The 20,135-nt window shown below is 39.7% G+C and overlaps 1 protein-coding gene across 4 annotated transcripts in view; it reads right to left on the reverse strand.

Moving 5' to 3' along the window:
* Positions 1-20,135, reverse strand: part of LOC114461767 (capping protein, Arp2/3 and myosin-I linker protein 3-like) — a 42,500-nt gene that overhangs the window by 10,890 nt on the left and 11,475 nt on the right. For all 4 annotated transcript variants that reach the window (XM_028444114.1, XM_028444113.1, XM_028444115.1 and 1 more), the window contains exons 3-29: positions 19,971-20,021; positions 19,805-19,864; positions 19,496-19,617; positions 19,265-19,359; positions 18,890-18,960; positions 18,709-18,782; positions 18,549-18,624; positions 18,376-18,464; positions 17,291-17,385; positions 15,855-15,941; positions 15,286-15,395; positions 15,124-15,201; positions 14,952-15,028; positions 12,368-12,472; positions 12,132-12,201; positions 10,089-10,170; positions 9,906-10,002; positions 9,741-9,795; positions 7,906-8,078; positions 7,743-7,811; positions 6,282-6,375; positions 5,156-5,254; positions 3,428-3,547; positions 3,244-3,357; positions 2,060-2,235; positions 1,886-1,973; positions 1,689-1,808 (exon numbers count right to left, since the gene is read on the reverse strand). In XM_028444114.1, the coding sequence (XP_028299915.1) occupies positions 1,689-1,808; positions 1,886-1,973; positions 2,060-2,235; positions 3,244-3,357; positions 3,428-3,547; positions 5,156-5,254; positions 6,282-6,375; positions 7,743-7,811; positions 7,906-8,078; positions 9,741-9,795; positions 9,906-10,002; positions 10,089-10,170; positions 12,132-12,201; positions 12,368-12,472; positions 14,952-15,028; positions 15,124-15,201; positions 15,286-15,395; positions 15,855-15,941; positions 17,291-17,385; positions 18,376-18,464; positions 18,549-18,624; positions 18,709-18,782; positions 18,890-18,960; positions 19,265-19,359; positions 19,496-19,617; positions 19,805-19,864; positions 19,971-20,021 (2,547 nt within the window). The remainder of the gene's footprint in view (positions 1-1,688; positions 1,809-1,885; positions 1,974-2,059; positions 2,236-3,243; positions 3,358-3,427; positions 3,548-5,155; positions 5,255-6,281; positions 6,376-7,742; positions 7,812-7,905; positions 8,079-9,740; positions 9,796-9,905; positions 10,003-10,088; positions 10,171-12,131; positions 12,202-12,367; positions 12,473-14,951; positions 15,029-15,123; positions 15,202-15,285; positions 15,396-15,854; positions 15,942-17,290; positions 17,386-18,375; positions 18,465-18,548; positions 18,625-18,708; positions 18,783-18,889; positions 18,961-19,264; positions 19,360-19,495; positions 19,618-19,804; positions 19,865-19,970; positions 20,022-20,135) is intronic.

Here is a 20,135-nt window from a genome sequence, read left to right on the forward strand (position 1 = left end):
CTTCTTCTAGATGTAATGCTTTGTCAGTCACTCCAAAACATTTCTAAAAGCCAAATTTATTTTGAATTGTCATTCCGACATATTTTATGTTCGGCCATGGATCTAAAAAAACACTTAAAAGACTGTTTAAATATCTCTTTAATTCTGTAAATTAGTCAAAACTGTGTTGTATTTTTTAATTCAATACTGTTGTTAGATCTATTGGATTGATCACATAGGTAGTCATGGTTACAGGATTGTATCATGCAAACTCCAAAGATCACAGTTGTAGTTTGTGGGATAATGTTACATACAAACTGTAGTGAGGGAAAATGTGTTCAAATTGAATAAAATAAATAAATTAGAAATTAAAAATACATGATAAAAAAAACAGACTGTTGAGTTCATCTACTGCAGGCTTCGGCAACTGGCAGCCCGGGGGGCCACACGCGGCCCTCGGTCAAAATTTGTGCGGCTCCCAAAACAAAATTGTAATTCATGAAGTTGGAAGTTATACGAAGAACAACATAATACACAAAACTCCAGAAACACAGAAAACGATAGCAACATGCTCAAAATATCAAATGTCCAAAAAGTAACAACAAAAAGATTAAAAAAAAAAAAAAAAAAAACTATTGTAAAAGTTATTCATAAAACACAAAACATGACAACAAAGACAGACAAAACAACCACTTAAAGCACACATTTTGAACTCAAGGCCCGGGGGCCAAATCCAGCCCTTTAGAGCATCCAATTCGGCCCGCAGGAGAAAGTAAAAATATCATAGAAAACATGAATTATTGTGTAAATGACCAAATAATCCAGTTGTAGATGAACGAATTCAGCAATTTAATGAAACTCCACTTTATTCTTAGGAGCTTGCATGTTTCCTTTGTCCACAAATTGTAGAAAGAACTCTCAATTTTTCCACAAATCCTGCAATTTATCAAAAACAAAGGCACACATTCCTCTAAATTACACTAAAATTGTTGACGAAATCAAGAATTTTTTAAGTGAATTTAACTATAATTGAAGCAAAAAATCTGCGGCCCACTTGAGATCAAACTACTCCATATTTGACTCCTGAACTAAAATGAGTTTGACACCCCTGACTTAAAGGTAGAGTATGTAATTTCCTCCAGATACACTTAAGTTTTTGGTTGAAATTACCCATTCCACGTTTACTGGAGCGGCTTGCCCTGCTAACATGGGCGAGAAAAGAAAGAAAGGTCTGGAAGCTTCTGGAGCACCGGTGCTCATGCATGTGAGTGAGGGGCGTGAAAGCGGGGGTACTTTCAAAACCATGACAGTTTTCGAAAATTACCTACTCCGCCTTTAAACACACAAATTGACGACAAAAACAACAACATATACAAAGTCACTTCAAAGACACACAAAATGACACATAATGACTGGATAAACACACAAAAAGACAACAAAAATTCACCGTATTGATGAGAAACTCTACAAAAGGAATTTTAAAACACACAAAATGTGTTTTTTCAAGCTTGCTCAGATTGGTCATTCTTCTAAATGCATTTTTGTGGCCCCCGCTGTGATAGAAGATGCCCATCTCTGATCTACTGTATATTCAGAAGATAGATATTTAGTATTAAAAGCTGTTCAGATCTGAAATGTTTGATGAATGACTGTAAGTGGGAAAAACCAGCACAACATTTAAACTACAGTAGTTTATTAATCACACTCACTATGCTGGTGCTGAGCTCTTCATCCGTGATATCCAAGGAGTCTCTCTGTCTGTTGAACCTCCAGGCTGTTCCGTCCTCGCTCGGATTCTCCCAGCATTTGACATGCGACACCTGACGGGTCTGAGACAGAGAAACCATTTCTGCTCTGCCTTAATCTGTCACTCTTTCACACACATTTTTATTTTTTTTTTCTTTACCAGCGCCTTATGGGTGGCGTAGAGCTCCTGAAGTATTTGGTCCACAATGGAGTTGGTGAGATATGAAACCACAGACAGCTTGACTTCTCTGAAACAGATTGAGTTGGAAGAAATGACAGAGCGTTAGGAGGAGAGCGCAAATCGATATCCCGCTCGTCAAATTTCAAGACTTACTCTAAGGCTTTGTGAATGTCCTGCGCCGCTCTCTCCATCAGCGCAGCACGGATAGCAGCGCGAGGGATGGATACGCGCTCGGAGACGGATGAGAGCGAAGGACTCAATCTGTCAGCCGCAGAAGAAGACAAAGGGCAGAGCTCACGACAGAGAGACACCATCGAGTCCACGATCACCTGTAAAAAAAAACACCAGGCATTAATACATTATGTGGGAAAATGAGTAATTTCAACATTATTGTGCCTAGTTTGCACTTCTATGTATACATAAAATATAAAATATGAAAGAAACTGACAATATCTAAGCAATAAGTGATAAATATCAGTCCCAACAGGGTCCTCACTTTACATTTTCTTGATTTTGTTTCCAATCTCTATTTATTTAAGGGAAATGTTATGTAAGGTTATTGGAAGAATTTTACACTATGTTACAGAATGTTACACTAAAAATGACTGCCATCATGCAATATATGAACCAGGAAAACTGTGAGCCCCTGCAAATATTGTTGAGTTTCATTTACACAATGATTTATGTTTTTTCTGTCATTTATGCTTTCTCTTGCAGGCCAAATTGGATGATCCAAAGGGCCGGATTTGGCCCCCGGGCCTTGAGTTTGACACACATGCTTTAGACTAGAGCATCCAATTCGGTCTGCGGCAGCAAGCAAAACAATCAGAGAAACAATGAATCATTGTGTAAAATTACCAACTAATTCAGTTGTAGATATGTCCAAATGAATACACAAATTCAATCAAACTCCACATTATTAGCAGGGCTCACATTTTCCCCATGCTTTTATCATATGATGGCGGCCATTTTTAATCTCAAATTATTAAAAGAGCTCTCAATTTTTCAAAAATCCTATGATTTTCTTCAAACCATTCCACAAAATTGCCTCAATTTACATAAAAATAGGTCACAAAATCCTGCAGGTACTGCTATATTTCACTTATTGCTTTGACATTATCAGTGCCATACATATTTTATCATTTATTTATGCGTGGAAGTGCAAAATAGAGCACAATAATGATTACATTACTACATTTTCCCACCTAAAATCTGTGGCCCACTTAAGATAACCTGCTCCGAGTTTGGCCCCTGAACTAAAATGAGTTTGACACCCCTGCTTTAGAAACTTTGTCCTCAATCCCGCTCGGAGGATTAAATAATGTTTCTGCTCCCACCTGCAGCTCCTTGTCTGCAGCTTTGGAAAGTTCACCAGCCAGAGAGTCCAGTTTCTGTCGCACTGGCCCGTCCACAGACAGCACGTGAGCCACTTCACACAGCGAAGGGTAGAGCTACAAACAGCAGAGTGACAGGGGCTGAAACTCAGCACGGGACAGCCTGAAAACGTCTCACATCACTCACAGCGCGCGAGTTCCTGGCTTCTTTCAGCACTTGTTTAGCAGCTTGTATCTCCTCCATCTCCCCTACGCCGCGTAACAAACACACCTGCTGCTGCACACGCACACTGAGTCGCTCCATCACCTTCAGACAAGACAAGCGAGGGCGTGTTAGAGGCACAGACATTCATTAAACACACACTGAAGCAGAGATGGGCTCAATTACATTTTTAAATGACAATTCCATCTTCAGTTATCCATGTTCAATTGATCCAATTGCAATTTTTCCAATTACAAATAATGTAAATAGAGTCAATAATATAAAGTTACAATTATGTTCTCAATTACTAAAGTTTCAATTACAATGAATCACAATCAAATCAGAACTAAGTAGCTTGCGCTTAGCGCTCCCCTTAAAGGTCCTTTTTGGTTATGTCACTGTCGTAAACACTCTGCACCCCCCGCCGCCTGCCCCACCCCACAGCTACATGCACACCTTTGCTCTCCCAAGACGGTCCTAATACAACAGTGACACTAAGGGTGCTTTCACACATATAGTCTAATGTGACCATGTGAACAGTAAGAGGAAGAGAGACAAGTAAAATAAATGAATGATGTGGGAGTAATACGGTACAGAGTGTGGAAATGTGTGTGATGTGTTTGTTTGTGTGCTAACAAAGCGGCTCTGAAGATGAATGGATAGATAGATAGATAGATAGATAGATAGATAGATAGATAGATAGATAGATGGATATTTGTGTGTGTGCTGCCTGATGGAGCTGGGTTGTGAGTGTGTGTGCGTGCCTGTTGCCGCGACAACAGTGTGTGATTGCCGCATGTGTGTTGCTGCTGAGCTGTCACTGCATGGAGTTGCTCCGTTCCTCGGACAAAGGTCTTCTCTGCCTTTTTTCTGTTGGCTCAGCCATGATATAAGTTTGAGAAAAGTGAATTTGTAGACAACCGTGTGCAGCCACGGTCATAATCTAGCATTAGTTTGTATTGGGCTGCCGTAAAGCAGTACGTCTTGCCACCGGGTCGGAGGCAGGGAAAGTTGCAAGTGCGTTTTTTTGGCCAGAGACAGCAGGGGGGGATGAAAGTCCCCCCAATCACCCCATAAACACTTATATTACCCTCACAGGTACTATGAGAAGGGTTTATTAAGGGGAAAAAGTTACATAGTTTTACTTTAAGGAGCCCGAAATAAATAAGCCCAACCTTCCTCTTGTGTTAGCCTTCTGTTAGCATCTCATGTCTTAAATCAGCTGTAGATTACAGTAATTGTCTATCGTAATTTGTTTTTCATCTCTTGGTTACCTCGTTAGGCTTCTTAAACAATGAAACTATTGGTATTCATATTTTTGGTGTGAGCGTCGAAGCCTTTTTTGTGTCAGTATACCCCTCAATTACATTTTTTAATGGTAAAATGATCCTCAAGAAAAGTGACAGGTAAACTTGATATGAAACATATTTTAATGATTGTTAACTAACATTTGTGTAAGCCATACAACTGTAACATGGTTCTCTATGGTTCTCAAATTATACTTTCTGTTTTTTTTGGATTTCCATGCCAATTACCATTACAAAGTCAATTTTCTGAAGTCAATTACAAATGAGTTAAGATTACAAAAGCACCAGTTTTTTTCAATTACAAATTCACCATAATTTTATTTATTTATTATCAATTACACAATTACAATTATAATTGACCCCCAACCCTGCACTGAGGTGACAAATGGAGAGTAGGAAGGACTACCTGCTCAGCAGTGCTGGTCACCAAGCCCTGGTGCAGACGTAAAGCCTGCCTCTGGGAGAAACGCTGAGTCTGGTTGTTTCTCACCAACGCACGCTGGATCTGAAGAGAGGCAGAGAGAGGGCTGCCGTCATTACAGAGTGAGTACAACAACAATGGAAAGACCAATGATCCAGTGATGGTTTAAAATGCAGGAAGGAAGGGAGGAAGGAAGTGCAAAGCATGGGGAGAAGGCTTCTGTAACGTTTTCAGTTTCACATCTCTGAGTCTGTTTAATGGCATGTTATGGCTGTAATAATAAAAGATTTAACAAAGCCCAAGGCAAATAGTTTACAGTCAAATATTCACTTTGCCCTTCAGCAACAGTTGAAAAATGTCCGTATGTGACACACTAAGATTATATAAATGAGATCATTAGCTGTCGGCTTATCACAAAACTGTTTCATTAGAGCTCTAAAAAGTGACTCAGTTTGGTACTTTTTGATTACATTTAATATTTTTCTTATCATTATGTTTTTTTGCAGCAGTTCTGTGAACTAGCCACATGTCTGACTTCACACAGAGAGAGTTGACTTCACTACTGTCTACAGAAACAACATTTTTAGTGATAAATCATGCTCACTATTGTTTTCCATGTACTTTAATATTATGGAAGAGATCTTTGTCCGATAACCCCAAATTTAGTCCAATTTCACAGACTATAATTTTTGTAGGTTTAATATGGTTATTGTTTAATTGGCAAAATGTAATTATAAATGTTCAAGCGGGTCTGAAAATGGATGGATGGATGGATGTTCCCATTCAAAACTATTGGAACAGTGATATATTTATTCATTAATCTTTAATACAGATTTGGGGGCCCATATTGCCCCCTGTTGTTATGGTTATACTGATTCCGAGGGGTTATACTGAGGGATATACTGACTCCCAGGAGTTATACAGACTCAGAAGGGTTATTATGCATCCTCAATTGTATCTTCTTTAGGAAATGCAGTTTGTCTAGCTTCTTAATGAATTCTAATATTCATCCAGTTTTTGCAACTTTTCATCAAAGGTTTCTTTCTCTTGCATCTGAGCGGTGTGTGCCTTTTTCACTTCTTTTTTTCAATGTGATGGCTCTGATGCCCACCTTGGTTAGTGCCTGCTCTGTCCTCTCAGGGGCGCTGCGGTACGCCTGGCTGATGTCACTGAGAGGTAAAGGCATGAACTGCAGGGTGAAATTACTGTGAGGACAGATCAGAGAGGGAGAGAAGAGTAGAGACAGAAATGAGATAATGGAGAAGAGAGAGCAGCACTTAAGGAAGAAACAAAGAAGGCTAATGGTCTCTGGGTTAGTCTGGGACACATTTCCACTTTGAGTAGAACACCAACAAACTTTTACTGGTGTTTGCAGGCACACCAGGGCCAGCTAGGACACCCAGATAATTAACATATGCCCATAGGCGGAGTTTGAGATTCTTCCGGGGGGCAAAAGAAAAATAGAATTAATTATAAAGACCGTCTCAAGATTCGCGCCAACCACATTGGACACGGTTCACAATTAATTATTCCGACAGGGGGCGAACATGACGTGTCACGCTGATCATGTCTACCAGGGAAAACACACAACAAACATTTTATTGTCAGCTGTAACACAGAACACCACACATGAGAACTGTTTTCAACTTTATTTTGATTGTAGTTGAAGCAACAGCTCGACAATCACACACTTTGCTCCACAGAGCGGAAAGGAGATAGGAACTAATCACCAGCAATTAAAGCCCAGTAGAACTCCGGAAAACAATAACCAGGAATAAACAGTTGCTTCCTGGTAAAGATAGTAGCTCTAACAACTGTTACAACAATAATCTTGGTGATATTACGGGCCGCCATGTTGGATTATGTCATCACACAGTGCGTCATCGCCGCAAGTCGCACATACGCAGAACAACTGGAATTAACTTAAGGCGGAATTAAGTGTTGTTAATTGTTTACAAGAAAGAGGAATTATTTAATTCGGAATTAAAAACGGAATAAAACTGCCACCTAATTCGGAATTAAGTTTAATTCGGAATTAAATTAGCATCAGGAATAAAGTGTTTACAAGGTCAGATTAAAGAGGAATTAAAGCTCCCACGTAAACGTGGCCATTGTGTGTAACATATATAATAATGCATAAATCATTAGTAACATAATTGATCATGTTGACTACAAAAATTTGTGTTGACGCGCCGTTTAGTGTTGTAAATTCATGATAAAATACTGCTGGTCACAGTGTCACTTCACCATTTACATGGTGAAGAAGAATTGCAGAACAAAAGAAGAACCAACCTAAATTCTCAAAGTTGTGGGACCATTTTACTGAAAAAGTATAGTACACACCTGAGGTAGAACTAACATCTGTGACATAAAAATAACAGTAATATGTCAGAGTCAAAGCAGTACATGTACGTTATATTAACAATCGTTATTTTTTAAAATTAGTTTGGTAAAACTGTAATGAAAATGTTAGCACCTGAGCTTTAGAATATAACAAACAAAGGAAATCGTCTATAAAGATGCCGTTAAAATGTGTTCATTACCAGATGTGGAAAAGAATCATCTATCTTACTGTTCAAGGGCTCGGGCCACATCCAGGAATCCTGCTGCCGAGGTATTGTTGCGATCCCATGTCACGCTCCTGCAGGGTAACGCCATTTATCACACATATCACAACAAACGGTCACGTGATGCACACACACACAAACACACGCACTTCACACCCTGCCTCTCACCTGAGTGTGGTGTTGATCTGCAGAGCTTTGCTGAGCATCTTTGCACCAATGTCATCCATGTTGTTCCCACTGAGGTCCACCTTTCGGAGGCAGGTGTTGCTGCCCAGAGCGTTGACGAGCACCGTGCCCCGAGAGCGAAGGCGTGAGTCACTCAGCGAGAGCGACTGCAGGGCCTACAAGAGCAGAGAAATGTCATAAAACCGGGTAAGAGCATAAAAGTATTGTTCAGTTGTTTAGTTGACCATACAGATGGTCTCACATATACTTATTTAGGAAATAGGCCTTTCCTAAAGTTCCCAAAGATCTTGGCCCTCATTTATCAACCATTCGTACATTCAGATCTGAGCGTACGACATGCGCTCGACAATATTCACGCAAACTTTGGTATTTATCAATTCTGACGTGAGGGTCACATCTCACGTCAGGTCTGACCTTGTGTACGCAAATCTGAGTGTGTGGTTTTGTGGTGCAGAATAGCCAAATCTGACTGAGACTGAAAAAAAAGTATTAAACAAACCTCATAAGCATAAGCAGACACACATTCAGAACAGATATGAACAGATTGTTCAAACTAATCAAAAAAATAATAATAATTAATTCCCAAAAAGCCCATATAATGAATGATACCACTTTTTTGGAACGCTGCTGTTTATCATTTATGCTTTTAAAATGTAAAGTATACCGTAAACTTTTGCAAATGCGCTTCAGTATTTAATGAGTAATATGATGTATAGGTGAAATTGGCTGAAGGCATAAGGGTTTCATTGATTCCTTTTATTGTGTTATTTATTGCCTAAATAGGCTAATATAAACATTATAATTCCCAAATTCTGTGTGTCTATCCATAATCTTTGCTGTGAAGCTGCACACAGGGAGGGCAGACGTCACCTATGAGCGTCTTTATACGGTGACCAACAGGGACAAATGAGCAGCAAACAGCAAAACGCTGCAAACTCAGGAATGCTACAAAACTATACCACAACATGTAACGTGTTATCAACGATCAAATTCAGCTACCGCATTTATCAACACCCAAACATTTGTACGCTGGGATTGGTCAAATACAAATGTTTTATAAATTACACATTGGTGCTGTCGCCTGATCAAATGTGCACTCAGATAATGCACCCGTTTTCATGCAAGGTTGATGAATGAGGGCACTTGTGTGTGTGTTTTTTTTGGAAATAGAACATGGGAAATGTGAAAATGATTAAAAGACTTGAGGAGAACCAGAAAGCAGCAGGATGATGATATGACACCCAGGCAACATGACATAACAAGCTGCAGGGATGAATAATTTACAGCAAGTGAGCAGAGTGATATAGACACTATGTTTAGAATAAGTAATAATTTATGATAAAGTGGCACAACTACTGTCAAACATCATTCATAAAGAATATCTCCAAGAATCTGGTATGCAAGTACGACTCTATGTTATAATGTAAGCAGTTGTGGCTCCAAACTACAAAGCCCAACATGAATATAATGAATCGTGAATGAGTGAAAGTCAGATTGGTTAAGTGTAGATTAGCTGCCTCACACTTTGTCCTTTTTTTTCTAAATACTTTGGTTTCTGACATTTCAAAGATTTGTTCAAAAAATGTGTAACTAATAAACAAAAACAAGTCCAGGTGCAACATGCAAACTGCAGGAAGAGATCAGGGGCAATGCAGGCTACCTAAAGTCATCTCCACTAGCTGCAAAAGAGTGTCCTACTTATTACTTCTGCAGTATTCACTTTAATTCATTCTATTTTTTTGTTCAAAGCAAATAATTAAAATGCACATCCCAGCAGCAAAGCAGCAAATTCCTTCCCGTTAAACCAAATCACTCACACATTCCTCCTCCTGAATGAGCTGAACCAGCTTCTGCAAGACTTCATCCAGAACCCTGCAGGCACAAACACAAACAGTCACTTCCTGCTGCTCGAGTATACCTCCAGCCTGGGGAGCGGAAGCTTAAGCACAGTCACATGTATGCATTAAAACAGGCCACAGCACCTGTTTTTGATGTTGAAGTTCTTGCCCAGACTAAGGTGTTTAAGGGAGGAATGTCTGGAGAGGGCTGGCAATACAGTAAGCAAGTCTCCATCAAGACCTGTGAGCACAAACACACACAGCTTATCATGGGAAAATCCTTTTCAAGGTCACAGCAAGATGTGAGCTTTTAATGCCACATTATACCGTTGTCAGAGATATCCAGAGTGCCGATGGAGGATACTCGAGGGAACAGTTCCTGGAGAACAGCAGCTCCTGCAGACCTGAGCTGCAAAGACAGAGAAGGACACAACCTTAGGAAGAGATGGATGTGTCATCATCTAATCTACCACTTTAAAGGGGCAGTATTATGAAAATTTAACGTTACAATGATTTTGCTACTGTGATATGCATTCCTTTAGTCTCATTTAGAGGGCCAAAGTTGAAAAAGTTCTGTTTCCTCCCTCCCTTGCTATTCCACATTTTGTTAAAAAAAAAAATTAGCTCCAAAGGAGCAAGTTGGATTTGTGCCCCCTTATGACTCATAAGCGGGAAACTCCTCCTCCTGACAATCCTTGCTTCTTATACCCTACATAAGAATTAAAGCTCCTACCTCTCAAACTACCTCACAGGTAAAACAAACATGGTTAAAAGGCAGGTTATTATCACAGTTAATATTTTTACATTCAGTATATAGTAGATAATCCAAAACGCAGCACGATCGCTCACAATCAGTTTCACTTTTATCAGCCGTATACCACCTTGTATCGCCTTTATGGCATGATCTGATGTATTTGTGACCCAATGCGACACAGTTCTAGGACAAAACAATAAACTATCATCTTAAAGGTGCAGTTCGTAACTCTTATAAAAGTGACTTTTTGTCATATTTGCTAAAACTGTCACTATATAAGGACAGCATTACACGAAACTCCTGCTGCCTTCCCAGACTGCCAGAATGCACTGCGACCGAGCAAAAAGAACCAATCAGAGCCAGGATTGTGTTTGATGGACTGTCTGACAGCTGTTGCTCACAGCCCCCGCCCCCTTCCACCGTGGCCAAAACACAGCAATGCTCATAGCAAGATAGTGCCTGGAGCACCTGTTTTTTACAGTGTATGTAAAAGAGGATGGAATTGGTGACTTTTCTGTTTAAAAGGTAATTATTGCTGCTTGATTTACATTATGTTTGATTTGCAATTGTTACACTAGAACTCTGTAGTGCATGTGTTGTTTGTTCGTGTGCGTGCTGCCATCACAGCAGCTTCCGTGTGGGCTACTGTGAGTGACACTGCATTGTTACGCTGCTGCTGATAGATTGGTGTGTGCACATTGAGAGAGAGAAGCGCTGCAGTGATATGCTTTTAACAGTGCATGATATATGACTGTGCTGTTGCTGTCGGGCTAACGTTAGCTTGTTAGCTCCTCTGAGGGAGAGACTTTGGAGGCAGGGCAAAGAGACCAGCAGAGAGGGAGTGGGAAGGATGGGTCTGAAAATTACGGACTGCACCTTTAAACTGACTGTTCCTGTGGTCAGAAGAGGTGAGGAGCAGAAGGAAATGACTTAGCAGCTCCGGCGAGTGTTTAAAACAACTAATACTGTTTATTTACTCTCCTGCTGCTGTGATAAGCACACACCATGGAGCAGCGTTTGTCGGACTCACAGTCACAATAGCCGCTTAAATAGCCATGTGTCTTACTGAAATGTGCAGTTTTGTGGCTGAAAACAATAACAAGAGTGTGTGGGTAGCAAAAGACAATCACTATGGTAATCAGCCGTTGGAAACCCACACATCCAAACACAGTCGCAGTATAATATCAGTGCTAGCCAAGCCCTCTCCAAGAGCGAGGCGTGGAGTCGGCGTCTACAGACAAGTCCACTCATGCATATGCACGAAGGCCCAAAAACAACCTGTTTTTAGAAGTGTCATGAAAGTGGCTTTTCAGAGGGCTAAAACTCTGGACAACAGACGAATTTGCGAAAATAAACCTCAAATACTATGTTGTTGGAGTTCGTAGAACAAATGGAGATGGGTGAAAAATAGCATAATGCTTTAACTAATGCTGTTTAACAGAAAATCTATTTCCTAGTCTTGCTTCCTTACATAGAGCCTAGAAAGTGGATCCTGATAATAAGTTTCCTGTTCTGTACAAAGGGATATAAACCCACCATCAGACTAGAATCAGCCTCACTTTGTGTTAACGCCACCTGTGGAGATGCTTACAGTAGATGTAAGGCTGAGCTCTCACCTCACAGCCGCTGATGTCCAGATGAAGGTCATTAATATGAGGATTGGAGGTCAACCCTGTTAGTAGAGCCCTGTGGAGACAGGAAGAGAGGGAAGTGAGTGACAGAAAAATAAAGACAAGCTGGGGGGAAAGCGGCTTCCCTGATACAGCTGAGCGCATCACACGCTCCTTCATTGTGGAGCAGGTAGAATAAAAGTCAGCTGATTGGAGAGGAGATAGAAGGTGACAGCAGGTACCTCAGAACATCAGGGGGCAGCTTCATAGAGGCCAGGCTGACGTAAGTGAGGCTGAAGGCAGAGCTGAAAAACTGACGGAACAGCGGCAGTGTATCCTTCACTTTCCTTTGGGATAAAAAAAAAAAAAAGAAAAAGATTAAATTGGAGCAAATGTAGATGTGAAGAAAGAGAGATGCAACAAGACGCACAGGGTGAAGTCACACAGTGGAAAGAATGGGAAAAAAATGAGAACAGAAGGAGAAATACGAGTCGAGTACATATTGCTTTTGACTAAGAGCAAGAAATGAGTGGGGTCAAATGATAAATGGCTTCTCTTAAATATTCATGAGTCTTATCTAAGTCGACAGCCCAGAGAGTTGTGGCTTTAATCGGTAGAGGACACACTCACAGAGGATATACAGTATTCTAGCTCGTTCTGGTCTTCCTACCAGGCAAGAGATGAAGATAACCATACGAAGGAGAGATTAGGGAAGGACAAAAAAAAAGAAGTCGGAACAAAAGTGAGGCCTTCAGGTTTAAAAGTGGAAATGAGTTGTTCTCATCTGTTGGATTGGGTCCAAAGAGAAGGTCATATTTAGGGCCTCTGATTGCCTGTGATCGCAAAAAAGTTATTAAGAAAAAATGAAACAAACGTTAGGAAAAAGGAAAAATCAATCTGATCTGTTTTTTAATCTCTCTCTTTATTTAAAATCAAGCCCCAACATGACATGGAAATTCCTCACATGCATGTTTTGCGACAATATCAGGCATTTAAACACCCATGATCTCTCGATGTAGCTGACAGTTTGGTGTTCATGTTACCCTGTGACTGAAAAATAATGCCGAGCTTAATCTGAAATGTCTCTTTAACGTGTTGTGATGAGCAAGCCATTTAAATTATTATGACTGCCTTGGAAAAGGCTCTGGTACAAAGAGAGGTTTAGCACTTGGTGTAATAGTTAAACTGGTTTGATTATTTTAACTAATTGACTGCCAGCTATTTTCAGAGCAGCCAACCCCATATTGCCAGGTGTTTTAGATGATTTTCACTGATTTTTCAAGACCAACAGATTATTTTGTCCTATGACAATCTAAAATCTGAAACCAGATTCTGTAAGATTAGACTCTCTACTTTCATTAGAAAAATTATTTTGTTTCTAGCTTGTTCCGTTCTTTCGTAATCAACATTTGATTAGAGGCAAGTTTCACACAAATCGCCAGTTTGTGACAAAAAGCTGAGAAAAAAGCCTTTTTCTGAAAAAACCTAGTAACACCTCAACATTGGTTTCCTTCTATAAAACTACAAAAACAACACTGAGATCGGGCTTTTGATGGCAACATTATTATTATTTTGCTACTTGCTTCAGAATTGAATGATTTGCTTACTGTATATTGGCCATCCTGCAAGTCTCTCCCCCCGTCATTCTGCACAAACGTAACTTCCTCCTCCTCCCAGACATTCCGAGTCTCGCCGCTTGCCCCATTTTTTTAATCATTTTCTCTCACCATTGCTACACTCTCAATATTCCACTTAGTTCCACACATGCTCTGGTCGAGTGTGAGCTGCTGTGAGCCGGTGAGAATTTCAGCATCAACTCTCGTAGCACCATTTTCTGTCTCGTAAACTCCTTTCCTCTCCCTCAGAGCTCTGCCCATCACGGGTGAACTCTGATCCAAAGGTGCGCTGCTGCCACCTACATGTCACCAGTTGGTCACTACAACATTGTACAAGTTTGATATTCACGGGAGAGCTTCGTCACACAATTGACGTCCTTGACGTCTTTGGCAGTTTGAGTTAAATGGTGACACATCACGCCAGAGGCATCTACAGTCACATGGCTGCGCGGAATGTCATGCAAACCACATATATTTTAGGATCATATCAAACATTGTGATAGTATTTTTCTTGTTAAACAGGTGGCTGAAGGTCCAGCAGTGTGGCTAACGTCAATTTTGTTAATCATCTGAAGCGTATAAAATGTAAAATTAATAACAGTAGTTGATTCTATTAACCCTATTTAGAATGTTTGGTATGATTTCAGGAAGTTTAATAGCCAGTAAAGTCATCGAAACAGGAAAAGATGATGAAACAGAAACAAAGCGTAAATGTGTAATATGACGCAGAAGTGGGTAAAATCTGAAACGGAACTTGTGAAATGGAAAATCAAAGGCCCTACATATTCTGTAGGTTGCATGCATATGACTTGGAGAAATAAACAATATTGTGCATTCAATTTTAAGAAGATAAAGTAATACGATTTTGATTAATCCTTCCTTTCTGTTGCACTTCTTTTACACTTTTTTAAACTTGTAGAAAACCACTGCATACAAAGTTTTTCTACCATGCACTGTTTTTGGGTTAAAATGCAGCTAACAGCGAGTAAATGAATGTTTACCCCTCTGGCATCACCCAATACTTGACAGGTTATCAAAAATATGATCCTAATCATGCCAACAGCTATATTCTGCATTATGTCGGCTTCAAAGCAAGTGATTCATAATTTAATCAACGACTTTATTTTTTGCTTGTGTGTTGTTATTAAAGAGTGACGATGAGTCACAGAAAAAACCCTCATGTGTTATACGGTCTTAAACACTGACTAACCTGTGGGAGAAGGAATTTTTGGAAAGATTCAGAAAGGAGAGATCAGCACAGCAGCCCCTCAGAAGAGCCCCAAACAGCTGCGTGAAACACAAGGTGGGAAAGAGTTCATCAGAGGCATCGTTGCATTACTAATTTTCTAAACAAACATCCTAATGTGCCATTAAATACTCACAGAGTCTACATAACAGTCTGTTCCTGACAGATCCAGGTGGACCAGGCAGTTGGGCTGAGACAAGCAGAGATACATGTTCTGCAAAGAAAGGAGAGGCATCATATTAGCTGTATAAATACAGCTGCATGTGCTTTTGTTTCCAAATAAATTGTGACATCACACCAAGGCGTCGTCCCCTGACAGGAGCCCGGGGTTCTTGCTCAGATCCAGGTGTATGAGGGAGTTGGAGTACTCATCGGTGGAGCACAGAGCCTGAGAGAGAGACACCACTCCTAGGATAGAGATGGAAACACATGGAAAGGGTAAGTAGTGCAATAGTAAAGAATGGAGAAGCACTCTGTAAATATTTTGTGTCACTGCATTATTCATATACATCTCAGAGCAGAAGGTATCAGTGGATGTTATGGGAAGTACCGCATAACCGCTTAATGTAATATTTAAATTATCCTTTTGCTACATGACAGGATGAGACCATATAACAGAAGGCAGCAAACATCACAAGTTAATATGGAGCCGTATTAAGGCCATGGCATGAAATGAAGCCTCTTGGGGGAAGAGTTAACTCAATCTCTCTGCATTTTTTGTCCCACAACATCAAAGCTATAGGAGCCATACAGGAGGCTGCGCATTCTCTCAGTTATTGTGAGTTCCTGTCTGAAATAATGGCATTTCCTCCAAGATTTGTTGGTAATCTTTGCTCATTTAAATGTAATAGAGAGGGAAAGGCAAACCTTTGGAGCTGAGTGAGGTCTTGGAGAGGTTGAGAAGACGGAGGCCTTTGCTGAGACGACATACCTGCTGGATTAAGCTGGACACACCTACAAGGTGAGAATAAAAGAGGTGAGAAGATCTGGACCTGAAATAGGGCAAATAATTGTCATTTGTGTGCAACCAGGGAAGAGTCAATAAGATCACTGTATCTTAGAAAGGTGACATGGCAAAGTGGTCAGCAGCATACGCACTACATTGATTAGAGCTCCATTACCAACAATCAAAATGAGTGATATTGTGAAGTGTGATTTAGAGTCACTGAGGTCACAGTAATGCTGCAGTAATCTGTTAAAGCTTGGGTAGGCGATTTTCTTCAGATACACTTTTTAAGTTTTTGGTTGAAATTGTCTTTATGTCCTGACAGAAATTAAGATTAATTATGTGCTGTGAAAAAGGAATGAAGAAAATCCATCAACTGTAGCAGCTATAAATCTGTAATAACTCCGACCAATGGAAAAAAAACGACGCTTTTGGTCCCGTTTTTTAACATATATAATGGTAAAGTTTATTGTTTAGTCAATGCTGAATGAGACATGAGACAATGAAGTTTCTACACAATACAAGCGATGAGCTGAGCTCCTCTTCTGCAGCAGCTGTGCACGTGCACGGGGGGGGGGGGGGGGGGGGGGGGGGGGGGTGTTAAAGACAGAGCCGTCGGGGAAGCTACATTCAAAATTATGCTAGCTTTTGAAAATTTCCTACCCTACCTTTAAGCAACAGACCTTTGCTTTTATAATACAGAGGAATGTAATGAGTCATTTCTGACATTGTTTCCCCAAATAACTGCAACCACATTAATGTATACATCAAATGTACCCACCTTCTAAAAGGTGGGTACACCTTGCTTTTAACTCATTTTAAAGTAAATTGGTCTTATACTGTATATTGCAATATCTTTATTTTTAACATTATAACATTTATCAGGTTGTTGCAAACTTTAGTGTGATCATTGACCTTGCGGTCGTAAATGTGATGTTGTGATTTCCGTTCTTTGAATGCATCATGTTTTAGTTTTCTCTCCACTTATCCATTGGGTTTCTTTTTTTCAAAACCATTGCTCATAAAAAAACAGCTTAACAGCTGTCATAGTTGGTAAGGTTAGAGCAGCTCTAACGACAGAAAGAAGACATAAATATCATAAATGTCTAAACCAGTCTGCACCCTCTGTTTTCACATTCGCCATAATCACTCTCGGACACTAAAGTTGCTGATTTCTGCACAGGAAGAAAATAATGACCTAATAAACTCGAGCCAATGTGCTGTTATATGGTGACTTCAGAAAGGTTAGTTTGAGCACAAGTTTGAAAAAAAAAAAGAGAAAGATTTCAAAGTAAAAGCCAGTGAATTCTAACTGTCCAAACAAGGAAGACAAGAAAGAGCTTGGCTCTTATCATACCTTGGTTGTCCAGTGAGTTATTAGCCAAGTTGAGTGAGTGAATAACAGAGGCAGGGTTTTCTGAAAGAGCAGTAGACATCTTCTGTGGGAAGTCTCTGAAAACAAGAACCATATGGCAAACACACATATTGCATGCATATTGAATGCAATTAAATGCATATAAAGTCTGCTAAGGCTTCATAAACAAGCAATTCCTTTGTTTCCTTCCTATTCTGTGTCACAATTTAGAGATCTTTGAAAAAACAAACTAAAAAACAATAGTTAAACCTCACAATCAAAAGACATTGCGTAAAAAAAGTCACAGTAAAAGACTTGAAAACTCAAAACATTTTCGTGCATTGCATTTTGGGATGTGAAGTCCTCGAAATGGATGCATAGATAAGTTTTTTTATTCTTACTGTGATTTATTGTGTTTCTTTGCCAGACAAGGAGGACAGGGATTTGTTTGAAACCATTTCTGTTCTAGTTTGTTCAAGTTATTTCCTGTGATATCACCTCAGTCTACAAAACGATAAATTTCAGCGGGATTCGGATCTTTCTGTGTAAATCCGAAAAAACACATCTGCTATTGATTTGTTGCAGTTTACAGTCCGTGAAAACACCAGAAATGTGTGGGGAAGTGATTTTGGCAGAGTTTTGGGTGCAAACACAAGAAATCACAGTTAAGAATGAAGTAAAAACATTTCTCCACATCCCACTTTTCTGAAAATGTCAATAAACAAACTTTCAAGAAGAAATTTTTTTTTAGCAAATAGTCTTCAATTTATTGATCTATGAGGCCTACATTATGTCTTTATCTGAATAAAAAAAATCTCCAGCAGCTTTAAAAGAAGATCCTTACTCATGTATCTCGTTCTAAATACACTGGGTCTTGTTTAAACATGGCAATTTGACAAAAAATAAACTTTCGAGCAGCAAGTTTCATCTTTTTCCTTACTTTTTGGAGTAAATGATGTGTGATTCATTGATTTATGAGCTATACATTATGATTTATTCTAATAAAAAATGATCATTGCTTGCAGCACTAAATATTTAAAAACAGAAAACAATTTCAAAAACAAGGTGAAAGAGTTTAAAGGACTCACGATTTTAACCCTGCATTTTCCAAGGTGATTTCTTCAATGCTGGAGGACTTGCTTATTGTGTGCAGGACCTGCTCAGTAACCTCTGAGCCCTGATGGCATAAAAGAGTACAAAATATTCATTATTGGCTTTTAAATATCATTCAGAAATATTGTTTTTGCTTGTCTCTACTCACAATGCGGAGGTCTTTGCAATAGAGTTTGGTGAACCAAGTGTTGTAGGCCATTGATGCAACGATCACAGCCAAATCTCTGTCACAGGAGATGAAGTCGTAAACCCAATGTTTTACTTTCAAAGCCATTAGAGGGTTTTGACCTGCCCTGACTACCTCTCACCTGCTCTCCAGGTGGCTGAAGTCCAGCAGGTTGAACTCTCGGTTGTCCTGGGAGTGGTAGATGGTGTCCACATCCTGGGAGGAAGACGAGTGTATTAACTGAGACACATTATCCTTTGATTTAGTACACAACACACTCACAGCAACACACACACACACACACACAATCCTACACCTCTTACCCACTGCACCTCCTCCTTGCAGCTGATGCCATTATAGTCGCACAAAGCAGCATAGGTCTCTGAAAAGCCTCCTGAGGAGGACAGACGGGTGAGAAAACAAAGTCACAAAAAAAAAAAGAAAAGAAAATGAATCAGATACGTTGCCAGCAGCTGCTTCATTCAGCAGTAAAGACAGGAAATAGCACACAGAAGCATTTGCTCCAAATTATCAATCCTTTGTTTGAATGATGGCACTAAAAGAACATCTGGGAGAGCATTTGTGAACCATCAGTGCCAAATTTATATAGAGCCTGCCAAGTGTTGTGTATGTGCTCCTATTTCTGTGTGTGCAAGTGTAAGCAAATTCCTCATGTTTGAGGATAAAGGCTGTTTTACCACAAGCCCTCTGGGTCTCAACTGAAGTCTCTGAGCTGGGCGAATACTTCCTGCTGCCCTCGGAAAGGTCACTGTCTGAATGACAGATGGAAGGGCTATAAACACAAAGAAAAACACTGTAAGGAATCATTTTTTTTTTTCATTTTTTTTTTTTAATGTATAACGGTTATTTTTTTCTTCCTGCTTTGAGAGGAATAAACACACACATAATAATGAAATGATGGCACGTACGCAAAAGTGGAGTTGTTGAATATCCGGGACAGGGCAAAGTTAATATGGCTGACGACATGGCTAAGGTGTTCTCGTGATTCGAACCTCAAGGAAAAGCTGGACTTGTCAGTGTCTATAATGACCTGCAAAGAAAAGGAATTAGGATTATTTGAACTAACTAACTAATAAAATGTGATGCTAAAACTGCAATTTAAATGGAACTAAATCAAATACAGAAAGTAGGACATTTCTGTATTAGGTGTACTGAGTGTGAAAACTTCTGGTTATGGTAATTACAGTAATACCAGTCCTGTGAGGTAAAATTATCACCTGGTATTCAGGCTGAGAATTCAGAGCTCGAATCTCCAAGAAGTTGAAAGTGGTTTCTACCTGTAGTCAAAGAAAAATAAAGATTTTAGCAGCCCATGGAGCATAATAGGTCTAAATGCCCTGCTATGAACATGAAGTTAGAAGTTGAAGAAGGGCTAAGTGGTACCTTTGCAGGAGTCTTTGGCGCCAGGAAATAAAGACGCCAAGTTGTGAGCACCTAAAGAATAAAAGGTGAAGAAATGAAACTCTAAAGTGAGAAAATGGGGAGAAAAAATAAATCTATTGCACGTAGAACTCCCCTAGGGAGTGTGTGCGTGTATGTGTCTGTGTG

This window comes from Gouania willdenowi, chromosome 4 (genome assembly GCF_900634775.1).
Source record: "Gouania willdenowi chromosome 4, fGouWil2.1, whole genome shotgun sequence".
NCBI lineage: Eukaryota > Metazoa > Chordata > Actinopteri > Blenniiformes > Gobiesocidae > Gouania > Gouania willdenowi.